Below are 16,634 nucleotides of genomic sequence, written 5' to 3'. Positions count from 1 at the left end.
CTCACTAACATACACTCACTGTCTCTCCTCCTCACTGGGTGTGTGAGGGTATGTGTGTGTGCGGGTGCTGAGTTGAGGTGAGTGGGTGATGATGATACTCTCCAACGCAGAGCAGATATAATTCTCAGCTCGCCATCACTGTGTGAAACGAGCGCGCGCGCTGTCTGTCGCCGAGGCGACGGATGAAGCATTATTTAAATCTTGACTTTGACATAATTTAAAGTGGGGTCGCATTTCAGTTCTAAACTCCCTTAGCAATAAATCAATATTGGACAGGATAAAGCATACAATCAGCCATTGAGTGGGTTTAAGATGGTTTTATTAATTGAGAAAATCATCCGAGATTTTTATCACGTGAGTGTTTATCGAGTGTTTATCACGTTTTTTTTTTTTTAAAGAGTTGTTACTGGCAGCCTAAAGTATCAGTATCAAGTTATAAATTCGTTTCATTCAGGAACTGAAATTAAGATTTCTAAAAAATAAAAATAAAAAGATCATCAACCCAATGGGTTACATTGCTATGGAAGTTTGTTTCCGCCACAAAAAAAAAAAAAAAGGAAGTTATGACTTTTGATCTTACAATTCAGTGTTTTTCTCTCAAAGTTGTGTGAAATAAACTTGCAATTGCGAGAAAAAAGTCAGAATTGCGATAAAAAATTAAGAATTGCGAGAAAAAAGAATTACGTGAAAAAAGTTAGAATTGCATAATATAAAATCGCAATTGCGAATTATAAAGTCAGAATTGCGAGACATTTTTCTCACAATTCACCCTTTCGCTGGGAGTTTGATTGACAGGCGATCTGACCAATCATAATCCCGCCATCCGCCATTTTGTCCGACTAAGCAGTCAGGAGAGTTAAGCCTAGTTCACACCACATGATTTTAAGCCCGATTTAAGACCGATTTGCAAATCGTTGAGCTCGCCGACAGGTCATGGTGTTATCGCGTGCAAATCGCAGGGGATTAGGCATGTTCGCGCGTTGTGTTCTTCTTCGTCTTCTTCGCTGGGTATTGGCGCGCGTGCTGTTTCGCATCATTTCCGGTTCGTTTTATCGCGTGATTTTTCGTGACAAAACGTGGTTTGTAGACAATATAGAATCGTTGGGTGACAGAGTTGTTGTCAACTCGTGTAGTGCGTTACCTCCTGTTGAGGATCAATCACGTTGTGTCGTGTGGTGTGAACTAGCTCAACAACTTGAACACTCCTGATTTCACAGAGAGCAAGTCATGTAGTGTGAACCGCACAGTTCAGCCCGTTTTAAAATCATGTAGTGTGAACTAGGCTTTAGTAGATTAACGCCGGTGAACTTGAACTTGAAAAACGGTGTGTACTGATGTCTTTCCGCGGTTGAAACAACATTCTTTCTGATGTTCATTCATGTTTATTTGATACTATAAATGAACTAAGGATTGATCGGTTCACAAGCAGCTTTAACTGAGGTGCTACAGCGATCTGTCATGATGACACATTAAACTAAAGAGTCACAAAACGGTAATTATTGTTAAAATTTCTTAACGAAAAGACAATATTTGAAAGCTGAGACTTTGTTTCATATCAAAAGTAACCTGCTCTGTCCTGTCTGTCGCGCGTTGTCCATGTCCTCTCTGTTCCACGATGTATATATATTGAGAACTAATGTGTACTGTGTAGCGTGAGAGTGCTGTGGCTTGTCGGACGTATAGCAACAGTATAAAGAGGGCAGGTCTTTAAATGGTCAATTGCGAGTTTATAGCCCCTTTCACACAGCAATCCTGGTAAATTACCGCAAAATTATCAGAATGACTTTACCGGTAAATGTACAAATATGCTGTTCACACAAGCAACGGCGCTCTAGCTTTTTACCGGTAAGAGACCATTCACACATCAGCAGCAAAATACAGGTAAATTCTGTGATGTCAGTCATCAGATATTATCTTTAATCGCAGTGCCGTTGTCTTCATCCGATCATCAAAGATGATCATTTAGCGCATATTTAAATAGAAAACATAATAAAAAGTTTACTGTAAACAGCGCAGAGTAATCATATCATCTTCATAAGTATTGCAGACTTCTTACGTCAGCACATTATGACTTTGTAGGTGATCATACCGGTAATCTTCATTCCACGTTCACACAGAGCACATTACCGGAAATTTACTGGTAATGTTACAACTTCCCTTACTGGTAAAATGCCGGAACCAATTTACCGGTATTTTTGAAAAGGTCCTGTTCACACATGATCTGTTACCAGTAATTTACCGGTAAATTACCAGTAAAGACTGTAAGTGTGAAAGGCTTATATCTCCAATTCAGATTTTTTTCTGCAATTATGAAATTTTTTTCTCAGAATTGCGTGATATAAACTCATAATTCTGAGAAAAAAAGTCAGAATTGCGAGATGGAAAGTCACAATTGCGAGAAAAAACTGTCGCAATTACCTCTTTCATTTTTTATTCTGTGGCGGAAACAAGCTTCCATATAATTGTCATGATTCTGCCATCTTGTCTTTGATTTCACTGGTCTTGTGGCAGGATCATGGCAGACCCATGTTTTATGTACAAGCGCATGGTCTGTTATTTGGACCATGTGCTTGTGTTGTCTCGTCTCGTTACCCCGCCCCCTTGTTATCCTCGTCTTGTGATTATTGTCTAGTCAGTTTCACCTGTCCTCGTCATTAGTGTTCCCTATTTAATCCTCTTGTATCTGCTGTCTTTTGTCGCTTCATTGTGATTGTTATCTGAGTGTTAATCCTTGGTCAGAGTCTGTGAGTATCTTGTCAAGAGTTTTAGTCCTGTTGCGCTATTGCCTGTAAAGATGATTTGTGTTCTTATAGTTATCTGTCTCAGTCTAGTTAGTCTTCATAGTCCTGTCTTGTTTTGCCCCCTCGTGGGTTTTGTTTTCCTGTTTTTTGTATCAATAAATCCTGTGTTCATTGCATCAGCTGTCTGCGCTTGGGTTCACCTTCCTCCACATAACAGAATGAACCGACCACGAACGAACCCAGCAGACAGTATGTCCTCCCGACCCCGGCTACAACCGGAACAATGGTGGTTATCGGCTCCCACCGATGAAGAGAGGGTGGATTGTCCGGTCCCGTCCCAGGGTGAGTGGATCCTGAAGAATTATGCCCGACTCTGGGATCATTACTCCGGGAGGGTCCGCTGTCTTCTTCCTCGGGGTCTCCACCCTCTGCCTGTCTGCCAGTGATCCCGGAGGGTCGTGTTTTGGCCGTCATCTCTCAAGGGGATCAGGCTCTCTCCGTTTCTTCTCCCGAGGTTTCATCCACACCCGCAAGTCTCCGTGGAAAACGAGGGAGACGGATTTCCTGGGAGTCTGCTTCGGAGTCTTAAGCGATGGAGTCTTCCCTGCCTGAGACAGCCCTCCCACTTCCAGTCATGGACCCTGCTGCGCTTCTTCTGCCGATCACCAGTCCAGCTGTGACATCAGCTCCGCGTCCCAGAAGGAAGAGGAGGAGGAAGGGACCCTCTTGTCCTCCGTCTCTGTCTTCCCATGAGCCCGCTCCAGCAAGCGCCGTCCATGAGCCCGCCCCAGCAAGCGCCGTCCATGAGGCCGCCCCAGCAAGCGCCGCCCCAGAGGCCGCCCCAGCAAGCGCCGCCCCAGAGGCCGCCCCAGCAAGCGCCGTCCCAGAGGCCGCCCCAGCAAGCGCCGTCCCAGAGGCCGCCCCAGCAAGCGCCGTCCCAGAGGCCGCCCCAGCAAGCGCCGTCCCAGAGGCCGCCCCAGCAAGCGCCGTCCCAGAGCCCGCCTCAGCAAGCGCCGTCCCAGAGCCCGCCTCAGCAAGCGCCGTCCCAGAGCCCGCCTCAGCAAGCGCCGTCCCAGAGCCCGCCTCAGCAAGCGCCGTCCCAGAGCCCGCCTCAGCAAGCGCCGTCCCAGAGCCCGCCTCAGCAAGCGCCGTCCCAGAGCCCGCCTCAGCAAGCGCCGTCCCAGAGCCCGCCTCAGCAAGCGCCGTCCCAGAGCCCGCCTCAGCAAGCGCCGTCCCAGAGCCCGCCGAGAGAGTTGCGGCCGATCTAGCCGCTAAGGAGGTTCTGCGAGCAGTTTCAGCTCGTCAGGAGATGCCCGTCATCATTGCGGCCAAGACCCTTTCCGATTACCTGTCTCGTCGCTATTCTTGAACCCCCTGTCTGTCCTGCCTTGTCCTCAGCTCCCAAGCCTGTCTCTGTGAGCGCTGCACCCGAGCCTGCCGCTGTTATTGCTGCACCCTGTCCTGCCCCTTTGCCTGCTATGTCTCACGTCAGGAGTCCCGGTTCCGCATCCTCTGTGTCCTCGTCTGAATCTGTTGCTGCTAATTCCCGGTCTGTTTCCCCGTTCGTCCCTGTCTCCACCAGCCCCTGGACTGTTTCCCCATCTGTCCCTGTTTCCACTAGCCCCCGGACTGTTTCCCCGTTTGTCCCTGTTTCCACTAGCCCCCGGACTGTTTCACCGTTCGTTCCTGTCTCCACTTGTCCCCGGACTGTTTCCCCTGTCACCATTAAACCCCGGACTGTTTCTCCCAAGACCTCTACTCATGTGTCCCCGTCCAAGCCTGCCCGGAGTTCTCGTCCTCAGCCCTCCTCCCGTGGACCCAAGACCCCCAGTCCTCCCATCCACCCTGGACCTCCCCCCATGAACTCTGTGTTTCCTCCACCTCCTTTGCCTTGTATGTTGTTTTTGATTTTTCACCCGAACCCCGTTATTGTTTATTCCTGTTTGCCATTGTTAGTGTTTTCCATGTTTTGTTGGTGTTTATCTATGTCACAGTCTGTCTTGTCTTGTGTTTAGTTTCCCCTTGAGGAGCGTCTGGAAGCCGCTCCTTAAGGTGGGGGTTCTGTCATGATTCTGCCATCTTGTCTTTGATTTCACTGGTCTTGTGGCAGGATCATGGCAGACCCATGTTTTATGTACAAGCGCATGGTCTGTTATTTGGACCATGTGCTTGTGTTGTCTCGTCTCGTTACCCCGCCCCCTTGTTATCCTCGTCTTGTGATTATTGTCTAGTCAGTTTCACCTGTCCTCGTCATTAGTGTTCCCTATTTAATCCTCTTGTATCTGCTGTCTTTTGTCGGTTCATTGTGATTGTTACCTGAGTGTTAATCCTTGGTCAGAGTCTGTGTATCTTGTCAAGAGTTTTAGTCCTGTTGCGCTATTGCCTGTAAAGGTTATTTGTGTTCTTATAGTTATCTGTCTCTAGTTAGTCTTCATAGTCCTGTCTTGTTTTGCCCCCTCGTGGGTTTTGTTTTCCTGTTTTTTTTGTATCAATAAATCCTGTGTTCATTGCATCTGGCGTCTGCGCTTGGGTTCACCTTCCTCCACATAACAATAATAGCCTAATGATATTAATATTTAAAATTACATATGACATCAGATATTACACATCAATACTCAGCATTTCATAATTACTTCACTGTTATGACAAAACGTGTAACTCTTAAAGCAACACTAAGTACGATTTTTTTTTTACCTTAAAATGTTTCCAAAATGGTTTCAGTGGTTCATTCAGTCAAAACAGAGTGAAAGGCACTTCTGGATTCGCTTTGCGGTCCTATATCTGCTATAACCACGCAATGTAAGATTGCCAGATCGGGTCGCGTTTCTGTAGTTCTAATGAGACATAAGAAAACTACAAATTTGACTTGCTTTACGTCAAGCGTTAAAATAGTCATTATTTTGTTTTTCTTCGTTTCTTATGTCACAATAGAACATACTTTCATGAAATCATGCAACATACTCTACCTTATCTGTGGACATCGTTCATTCCAAAGCCGGTGCTGGATAAACAGAGCGTGCGTGTGACAGTAGGCTAAATTATTTACAACAGCGGTAATGGACAATTCCGCTTACAACCTGTAGGGCGACCGCAGAGGAAAAGTTACTTGGTGTTGCTTTAAATACATTAATATTCTAAAATGAATGCTAAAATCATGTTATATTGGCACTTTCCACAAATAGGATAAAGTTTGGTGTCCCATTACACTTTTATTAGACACCAATCCAAAGTTGTTGTTTTTAACACATTTTAAACACATCAAATCTCCCAAACATTTAAATTTCAAACAGTTACTGTAAGAAAAAAACTCTACAAAGTGATAAATCTCCAACCCTGTTACAGTACTTACAACACAGTTACCCGGTGTATGTACCACAGTTCAATATTTTACTATTTAATTCTGATGTTCATTTAATGTAGAAAACATTTGAAAGGGTTTAAACTATGTCTTGACATGAATGTTGATGTTTCAGGACCTATTTTTAACCTACAGTATTAATAGAAAGTGCCTATTAGAACAAAGACAAGCATGGACTTATTCTTATTTGCTCTTGTTCTTTACTTTCCTGTAAACAACAGACTTTATCATCAAACTCACTTTTGGTCCTTACTCTGTGGTTTTGCATGGTATAATATTATTATTTTTTTGGTCACAAAACAATGATAAAACTAACCCTAACAATATAATAATAATAATAATAATAATAATAAAGAAAACACTTTCCCCAAGCAGTGCAATAGCTCTTTTCAGAGAAAAGCGAATACAAAAATCCCTGTTTTTGTAAGAATTTTGCTGTTCAAAGTAATTAAATGTATAACAGTTATTCTCATATAGTCAACTAAGATATCCACCAGATGTTTTCTTATCAACAGATGTTTCTCTGATACTTAATCTCATGTAGTGGCTTCATCAATTTTGATTTACTTAACCAGATTATTTAATGTGTTCAAGCAGGTCATGAAAAACATTTAAACATATTTAATCAATCATTCAATCTATGATTGATTAAATTCTTTTCTTTTTTTGCATTGTATTGCAACATTATTTTCCTGACAGTTACAGTAAGTACATTTCCATCTCAATTCTCATTACTACATGGTGAAAAATCTGACATTAACATAATGCACATATACGGTACTGTATGTATACATGTAAACTTATAAAGTAAAGTATTTTTAACTTGTAAAGTTTTAACTATGGTAGAATTGGTTGTACTGTCTTTTATTTATTCTGATATTATTATTTTTTTTAAATAATTGTGAATAAATACCTTCTTGTTTTCTTTTGATTCCAGAATAAAATATAACCTTGGCATGTTATAATTTTACAATAACTCACAATACAAGGATTTACTGTAAAATCAGTGGTTTCTGTGGCACATACTAAATCATAGCAACTAGCACATATGTCAGTTTTAGGTTAATACATATTCTAGTCTTTACATTAAACTCTCTGGTCCAACAGCTGACAAGAGTAAGATGGGCATTAGACTTTCCTCAGCTAGCCTATAATTAAGTTGCAAATGAACGCAGCAGATTAAATGACATGCCGTTCTGTGAATTACGCTGGACTTGTGTGATCTCTGATGGCTGTAATTTGGTTCTTCAAAATCAGTCAGAGACAGAAGGCCCTTTTAAAGGTTAATCTGAGCGCAGTTTAGCAGTGAGCATACTGGGTCTCTACGGCAGCACTAAAGAGTGTGGCGGAGGGCAAGGCTTCCTCTCATTCATTTTTAAAACACCAGTCCCTTTTTATAATAAATTACCAGTCAATCCAGTATAACTGAGCTCTTCCCTGAGGCAGTGATTAACAACATAAGCTGGGGTTTAAATGTCTGAGACCACTAGTGAAAATGTTTCTATTTTGCATTTTTCTAAATTAATACTAATTCAAATTTGTCAAATAATTTTAGCAGCATAACAATTTGAGTATTAAAACTCAAAATATGATATTCGGTGTGTGTCTTCCTTTTGCTTTAATGACAGCAACACTCAAGCTGTATGAACTTTGTGCAAACCTGAAGATCATGTTATTCTGCACGTGATATTAATCATTATCATAATGATAATGTCACAAATTTGATTTAGTAGATTTCATTAGTGATCTATATCAATAAGATGATCAAATAAATCATAATAAATCAGATTTTCATTGTGGTTTCATTGTGGTTTCATTGTGGTATCTGTAAGATTTTTAAGACAAAGTCACTTCTGCTCACCAAGGTTGCATTTATTTGATCAAAAACACATCAAAAACAGTATTATTTGCTATATTATTATAATTTAAAATATTTGTTTTATTTTAAATATATTTTAAGTGTAATTTATTCCTGTAATGGCACAGCTGAATTTTCAGCATCATTACTCCAGTCTTCAGTGTCACATGAACCTTCAGAAATCATTCTAATATGATGATTTGCTGCACAAGAAACATTTCTAATTATTATCATTGTTGAAAACGGGTAATATTTTTGTGGAAACCACAATCCAATGTTTTCATGATTCTTTGGCGAATAGAAGATTAAAAGAGCAGCATTGCTTTGAATTTTTTTGTAATATTATAAATGTCCTTACTGTCACATTTGATCAGTTTAATGCATCCTTAAATATTAATTTCATAAAAAAAAACGAATATTTATACATATATTAGTAATATTTATACCTCTTTTTGCATTGCATTCAAGAATCAAAGTCATTGTGCGACAATATACAATGGGCTTTAACCAGGCATTGAAAATTATGTCTGTGTTTTGGTCTCTAAAAATAGGACTGATATGCGAATAGGCTGGGGTCGAGTTTCCACGTATTCAGAAATGTGCTGTCATGTTCTTAAAACTGGTTGGTTCCATTTTGTTCATGTTTCCCTTTGATATCAAATCCCAGAGGCTGAAATATCTGGTGTATGTCAAGAGAATTTTAAAGTGGCTGGCAATTATAGTAAGAAGTCAAGCAACAGGAAGGCCTACAAATGCTTCGCCACGTCCTGCGTCAGTAATTCATTTGTAACAAGGTCTCAAAACAAAACCCAGACAGCTCCGCTCGACAGTCGCCAGACCCCTGTAACATTAGCACATCTGTTTGTGCTTTTGAATGACACGGCTTCTTAGCAACAACGACTGTCACAGGACTGAGGGTCTTGCTCTTGACGGAGTGCAGAGTGTGAGCTTTTCCCAACAAGGTTGTGTTGTGATGACATCCCTGAGTGCATTTCCAGGAGTGATTTCAGTTGATAAGATGGAAAAAGGGAGCCCATGTCTGGTCTCAGATATCACTCCAGAGCACAGCTCGACGGCTCTTGTCCACGCTTACCATGTATTCGCCCGACAACGACCAGGCTACAGCGCTTATTGGAGCACTGCAAAAAGAATTCATTCTTAGAATTCAATTTTAAAGGCAAAATTAAAGAGATAATTCACCACATCCCACAAACAAAAATCAGCAAAAGTGGAATTATTGACACAAAAAGCACCATAAAAGTGGTCCATACAACTAAATTATGGATTCCAATTATTCTAATGTCATCCTAAATACCAAGACATAGCTATGTGTGAGAAACAGACATAAATTTTAAGTAACAGAGTGCACTAAGTGCAAATAGCCTGCATTGTTGGCAGAGGCTATTTACATTCGGTTAGGGTTAGGGGTGTAGGGTGGGCTTTATTGTCCCAATAAGGCGGCATCCATTTAATAATTTTAATAAATATGATAATTTAAACTATGTTATTATTGCATATCGTTTAATGTACAACAACACTGAGGTGCAAATAGTATCTGCCACTATTTATAAGTATAAATGGCATCTAACTACTATTTACACTTATTGCAAAGAAAATACTGCTATTTTCACATAGTGTAAATAGAATCTATCGCTATTTTCTTAGTGTAAATACAGTTGTAATCGAAAGTATTCAACCCCCGTTGCAAATCTAAAACTTTCAGCTGTTTGCAAGGAACAAATCAAACAAAAGTAATTGAAATAGCTCAACACAACAAATGTTTCAAGTGGTTTCCCTAAATTCGTCTGAAAATGCAACTTTGAATGACTTCTGCAGTCTCAAAATTATTCAACCCCTTCATGTCAAGCATCTTAAGTACTTAGTAGAACAGCCTTTGCTTTTATGACCTGCTGCAAACAAGATGTCTAACCAGACACCAGCTTCTGGTAGTGTTTCTGACTAATCTTAGCCCATTCCTCATGAGCAATGGCCTCCAGTTCAGTAATATTATTGGGTTTGCGTGTTGCAACCGCCTTCTTCAAATCCCACCAGAGATTTTTTATGGGGTTCAAGTCAGTACCTGATGGCCACTGTAGAAACTAACAGGACTTCTTCTGCAACCAAGCCTTGCTGGAATTTAGAGTATGCTTGGGATCATTGTCCTGTTGGAAGGTCCAATGACACCTAAGCTTCAGCTTCCTCACTGACGGCATGACGTTTTCGCCTAGGATTTCCTGATACTTCAATAAATCCATCTTGCCTTCCACACGCTGCAGGTTTCCGGTGCTAGAGGATGTAAATCAGCTCCAGAGCATCACCGAGCCCGACGATGCTTAGCTGTAGGCAGAGTGTTCTTTTCAGCATATGCTTCATTCTTCTTCCTTGAAGCCCTTAATTAGTTGTATCAGGTGTGCTTGAGACAACACCTGTTTTGCAGATTTGTGCTGTTATGAGGGATTCTATTCAGGGGGTTGAATAATTTTGAGATTGTAGAAGTCATTAAAGGTTGCATTTTCTGTTGCTATTTAAACAGTGTAAATAGCAGCTGTTGCTATTTTTACTTGGTGTAAATAGCATCTATCGCTAAGAAAATATGCTATTTTCATTTAGTACAAATAGTCGCTGCCAAAAGTTAATATTTGCTGAAAATATTTAAATATTATTGATATAATATTATTTAAAACCTGTCACACTTTAGAGTTCATCTAGTCATAATGACAAATTTTGACATAATGATGGCTTATTTGAGAGTGACTCCACTGTCTATTGTCAACAGTGTAGCAATGTATAAAGCATAACTCACACTGAAGTCACTTTCAAACCAAGAAGCTAACTACTGGTCAGAACAGCAAATTCACATGACCAACTTGAACATGAGAAAAATCTGCATGGGCAACTTTTTCACCCTAAATGCGTAGATACCTATTGAAATGACTGTAATTTGCCTGCGAAATTTTGCAGAGCAACGGGTAAATGTGACCGCACCTTAACTACTATGCATCATTTGAAAAAACGTAATAACTTAGTTGAGCAACTGGCATTCGAACCACATTGGTTCAACAGTATACAACAGTCCTTAATTACATCAATTCTGCTAATTAATTGCTTTAAGATCGAATTTACTATCTATATATATATATATATATATATGTATCCATTTATAATATATATACAGTATATAGAATGACATATATACGTAGATTGTACACCATGTTAGTTTGCTTATTTTACTAAAGAGCATGATCTAAGTCTAGATGTCATACTAACAAGAAACTATGCTTCTAACCACAGGTTGAGAGCTGTAGTTCCAAGTTTACGATGCTGTTTGTGAATGTTCGTTGGAACTAAAGTTTTGGAGAAACTTTGGTTTCTGACTCATTGAACTATGTTGGTAATGACAGAACTTACATACAGAACATACTTTTACAAAAAGAAGTATTGTTGATTAGTTGACCATGGTGGCCCATCTCTGAGTTACCTGTGCATGTCTGGAAGCCGTTTTTCTAGGTTTCCTGTGTTCACATTCCATATGTACATGGCACCGTCCGCAGAGCCAGCTGCCAGGTAATTGCCATCCGGACTGAAATAGAGAGAAAACCCACAATTGTGACTGATGACTACAGACTGATACACATTACTCTGGAACTTATATTCTCTTGCCGTATAAATCCCTCAGGCAAGTGATCTGATCAAATTCACTGAAATGTCAGGAACCTATACAAGACATATCCTAAGTCTTTTCCTAAACCAAGTGAAAGACCTTCCAAGAATGCACTTTAAGGCATAGTAGCTTTTTTATTTTATGCTAAAATTATGCTGCCTTCAAAGATAGTAGTTTTGGACAACGTAGTTTTGGACAAATTAGACATGGCATTGAACATGGCATTGAATGTGTGATCGCAATGAAAAAAAGATAAGAAGATGGGGGACGGAGTCTATGAGAATAGAGTCCAATGTTGAGTGTTTCCAATCAGTTGAGGCTCCATTTCAGACAGGATGCTGTCTTAGCTGCCTATGGAAGAGCCATAAACTGTAGCCAATAATCATCTGGACACAATTTTTTGATTTTTTTTTTGCTCTATTCCACAACACTGACTTCAAAAGGTACTGTAAGCGATTTCAGCTTTTCTAACTTCTGCTAGACTCCATTAAGTCTCTCCATAGCCCGCCCTCCGAAGACATTTCCAAAAGCACAAAAAGACTAACAAGCAAAGTGTCACGGATGGAACAGGAGTCAGACCGGTGGTAAGTGAAATAGTGTTTATTACAGGATTGCAGAAGCAGACGGAGATATGGTGAGTATTCAAACAGTTGATAATCAGATGGGAACTTAGCTGCTGCAGGTTAATTAGAGTCTCTGTTACAGATGGAGATGGAGAGTCACATGGAAGGGTTGAAGACGGATGGCTGAAGGCTGAAGACTGAAGAAGGCATACGATGGCAAGGGTGATGAAGATGGTCCAATGGATATTAGGTAAGTAGCAGGTTGATAGCATGGGTGAGTCTGTGTGTCATGTAGAGACGAGACCAGACAATGAGGGTGTGAAGGGGTGTCGAATATAAAGGGAGGTGAACTGATGTGGTGCAGGTGATGGTGATTAGAACTTAGGAGACAGTGAACGAGTGGGAGGAGTGAGTGAACGAGTGGGAGGAGTGAATGAGGAGGAAGATTTAGCCTGTAGGTGACTTCGTTCAGCTGCCTCTGCACTGTGAAAGGACCAATGTATCGAGGACTCAGCTTACGGCAAGGCAGGCGGAGGCGAATGTCCCGGGTTGAAAGCCACACCTTTTGTCCTGGCTGATACTGAGGAGGTTCCGAACGACGACGATCCGCTTGGTCCTTGTGCCTCTGCACTGCCTGCTGGAGTTGCACGTGAGCCGAGTCCCATACCCTCTCGCTCTGATGGAACCAGTAGTCGACAGCTGGAACCTCTGAGGGCTCACCCGACCAAGGGAAGAGTGGAGGTTGATAACCCAGGACACACTGAAAGGGAGTGAGCCCAGTGGTGGACTGCCAAAGGGAATTCTGGGCGTATTCAGCCCAGGGGAGGAACCGGCTCCAGCTGTCCTGGTACTGGTGGCAATAGGATCTTGGGTAGCGTCCGATCTCCTGGATCTTCCGCTCAGTCTGGCCATTTGTCTGAGGGTGGTATCCAGAAGACAGGGTGACAGTAATCCCGAGGAGTCTGAAGAACGCTTGCCAAACCCTTGAAATGAACTGTGGACCTCTGTCCGACACAATGTCTTCAGGGATGCCGAAGTTTCGAAACACATGATTGAAGAGGGCTTCAGCGGCCTCAAAAGCAGTAGGAAGTCCAGGCAATGGGATTAACTTGCAGGCCTTCGAAAAGCGATCCACAACGACGAAGATTCAGGTGTGGTTGTTGGATCTGGGAAGATCTGTCATGAAATCAGTTCCAATGTGGGACCATGGTCGTTGTGGTATAGGAAGTGGCACAAGCTTGCCCTCCGGGAGTCTTCTGGGGGTGTTGGTAACGGCACAGACTGAGCATCCTCTGACGTACCGGGAAACATCCTGTGAGATGGACGGCCACCAGTACCGGTTACTGAGGAGCGAGAGGGTACGCCTGCTACCTGGATGTCCAGAGCCCAGAGCGGTATGAGTGGAGTCCAGAAGGGCGGCGCGAAGGTGAAGAGGTACAAAGACGCACCCCTCTGGACCTCCCAGCGGAGCGGGATGAAGACGGTTCGCTTGGGAAATCTGCTCGTCGATGTCCCAGACGATCGGGCTGACGAACACGGCTGGAGGGAGAATAGGTTCGGGTAGAGAATCTTCGCAGGAAGAATGATGAGGACGGGAGAGAGCATCCGCTTTGCAATTCTTACTTCCAGGTCGGTATGACACTATGAAATCAAAGCGGGTAAAGAAGAGAGCCCATCGAGCCTGACAAGGATTTAGCCTTTTCGCTTCTCTGAGGTATTCCAGGTTGCGATGATCGGTCATTACCTTGAACTGGTGGTTAGCTCCCTCCAGCCAATGCCTCCACTCCTCTAAAGCCAGCTTGATGGCGAGCAGTTCCTGATTCCCGATATCATAGTTCCGCTCCGCCGGGGATAGCTTCTTTGAGTAGAAGGCGCATGGATGGAGTTTGGGAGGATCACCCTGCCGCTAGGAGAGAACCGCTCCAACTCCTGTTGAGATGCGTCCACCTCAACGACAAAGGGAATCTCAGGGTTAGGATGAACCAAGATTGGAGCGGTCAGGAAAGCTTCTTTGAGTTGCTGAAAGGCTAAGATGGCTTCAGGAGATAAGGACAGAGACTTGGGCCGGCCCTTTAGAGATGAGGTCAGAGTAGAACTGATGTGACTGTAGTTATTGATGAATCTTCTATAGAAATTGGCAAAACCGAGGAATCACTGAAAATCCTTCACAGTAGAGGGCTGGGGCCAGTTCCGGATAGTTTCCACCTTCCTCTGGTCCATCTGAACTCCATGTTGGTCAATGATGTAGCCCAGAAATTGAACGGTGGTGGTGTGAAATTCACATTTCTCCAGTTTTAGGTACAGTTTATGAGCTCTCAGCTTCTCCAGGACAAGAGAGAGACGTGGCGTTGATGCTCAGAGAGAGGAGTAGATGAGAATATCGTCAATGTAGACAACCACAAATCTGTTGAGATATTCCCGGAAGACCTCATTCATTTACCCTTGGAAGACTGCTGGAGCATTGGACAGTCCGAAGGGCATGACTCGGTACTCATAATGGCCGGAGGGCGTGATGAATGCCGTCTTCCATTCATCACCCCGACGAATTCGGATCAAGTTATACGCACTGCGTAGATCTAGTTTAGAAAAGATGCGGGCTCCACACAGCTGCTCCAGTGCTGCTGGGACCAGAGGAAGGGAATAACTAAACTTCACAGTTTGAGAGTTGAGATGATCAATGCACGGCCTCAAGCCTCCGTCCTTCTTAGCCACGAAAAAGAAGCTGGAAGCGGCAGGGGATGTAGATGGACGAATGTACTCTTGTTTAAGGGCTTCCTCCACATACTCCTCCATGGCCTTCTGCTCTGGGATGGACAGAGGGTAAACACGGCCTTTAGATAGAGTAGCTCCAGGTAGCAGGTCGATGGTGCAGTCCCATGGCCGATGAGGTGTTAGTTTGGTCGCCAACTGCTTGCTGAACAGATCCTGGAACACCCTGTACTCAGCTGGAATCTCCACCTGGTGTTGGACCTCAGGACTCTCAATGGAAGTGGAACAAACGGGAAACTCTGGCTTTTCCTCTGAAGATAGAGAAGCAAAGGAGAGGATTTTCTAGATCTTCTTAACCGAAGCTAGACAGGAATGGAAACAGTCTTCACCCCAACGAAGGACCTCCCCGGATTTCCAGTCGATGGTGGGTTGGTGTTGGACCATCCAAGAGCGTCCCAGGATGAGCTCAGCAATGGACTCCTCCAGCACCATAAAGGAGATCTCCTCCGAGTATAAGCAGCCAATGCAGAGCATCAGTGTGGGGGTGAAATGGCGACTTCGACCTCGACCCAGCGGCTTACCCTGGATGGTTTGAACTCTGAGATCTTGATGACTTCGGTGTTTACGGACGTTCAGTTTTTGTAAGAGTTGCATGGAAATGAAGTTCCCCGCTGAACCAGAGTCGAGGAGGGCTTGTGCTGAGACACATACACGAGAGGTTAACAAATGGACAGTAGTACGGTTCAAGGTTGCAATCTTGGGAGGAATTTGAATGGTGCTTACCGTCGGGCGTTGAGGTCGAACAGGACAGGTGTTGATGAGATGTTTCTCACCCCCACAGTACAGGCAGAGATGGTGTTGAATGCGACGCTGCCGCTCCGTGGAAGAGAGATGAGTGGAGTCAACTAGCTGGAATGACCTGAAGCAGAAAACCGCTGCAATCCTCCGCCTCTCCAGTGAATGTCGCTGGCTGGGCTATGGGACTCGCAGAGGCAGTTAACGAAGCAGCGGGTGTTTGCGGAAGTGAATGCTGGCGTGCAGAGTGAAGAATATCTTCAGGACCGGTGGGTGGATTAGCTGGTGGAGAAGGAGTTAGAGATTGGCTAACAGCCTGAACGAGTTCCGCGAATGGATCGCATGGTGGATTCCCCACAGGCTACGCTGGATTCTGCATTTTTGGTCTGGTTTTCTGTCACGGATGGAATGGGAGTCAGGCAGGTGGTAAGTGAAATAGTGTTTATTACAGGATTGCAGAAGCAGACGGAGATATGGTGAGTATTCAAACAGTTGATAATCAGATGGGAACTTAGCTGCTGCAGGTTAATTAGAGTCTGTTACAGATGCAGATGGAGAGTCACATGGAAGGGTTGAAGACGGATGGCTGAAGACTGAAGAAGGCATACGATGGCAAGGGTGATGAAGATGGTCCAATGGATATCAGGTAAGTAGTAGGTAAGTAGCAGGTTGATAGCATGGGTGAGTCTGTGTCATGTAGAGACGAGACCAGACAATGAGTATGTGAAGGGGTGTCGAATATAAAGGGAGGTGAACTGATGAGGTGCAGGTGATGGTGATTAGAACTCAGGAGACAGTGAACGAGTGGGAGGAGTGAGTGAATGAGTGGGAGGAGTGAGTGAAGCTGGTGGAATCCTGACGCAAAGAGCATTTCTGATTGGCTAGTTTTATGATCGGCTGATTACAGCGTCTAGGGCTGTTTCTCAAATCCAAGAACGCAAAGAACGGA

At 43.2% G+C, this 16,634-nt stretch overlaps 1 protein-coding gene across 3 annotated transcripts in view; it reads right to left on the bottom strand.

The window, feature by feature from the left end:
• Positions 1–7,950: 7,950 nt before the first annotated feature.
• The window catches only part of LOC130095944 (protein Atg16l2-like), a 50,781-nt gene continuing 42,097 nt past the window's right edge, over positions 7,951–16,634 (bottom strand). For 2 of the 3 annotated variants that reach the window (XM_056262552.1, XM_056262553.1), the window contains 2 exons: positions 11,436–11,537; positions 7,951–9,096 (listed from right to left, as the gene is read on the bottom strand). In XM_056262552.1, coding sequence (XP_056118527.1) covers positions 9,003–9,096; positions 11,436–11,537 — 196 coding nt within the window. In that variant the 3' untranslated portion in view covers positions 7,951–9,002. The remainder of the gene's footprint in view (positions 9,097–11,435; positions 11,538–16,634) is intronic. The other variant, XR_008808159.1, reaches the window with a different exon arrangement.

The sequence above is a fragment of the Rhinichthys klamathensis genome, unplaced genomic scaffold, assembly GCF_029890125.1.
Source record: "Rhinichthys klamathensis goyatoka isolate OS25496 unplaced genomic scaffold, OSU_Roscu_1.1 h1tg000194l_1, whole genome shotgun sequence".
Lineage (NCBI taxonomy): Eukaryota > Metazoa > Chordata > Actinopteri > Cypriniformes > Leuciscidae > Rhinichthys > Rhinichthys klamathensis.
The sequence above is the reverse complement of the archived record's forward strand: the minus strand, read 5'-3'. Positions and strand labels throughout refer to the sequence as shown.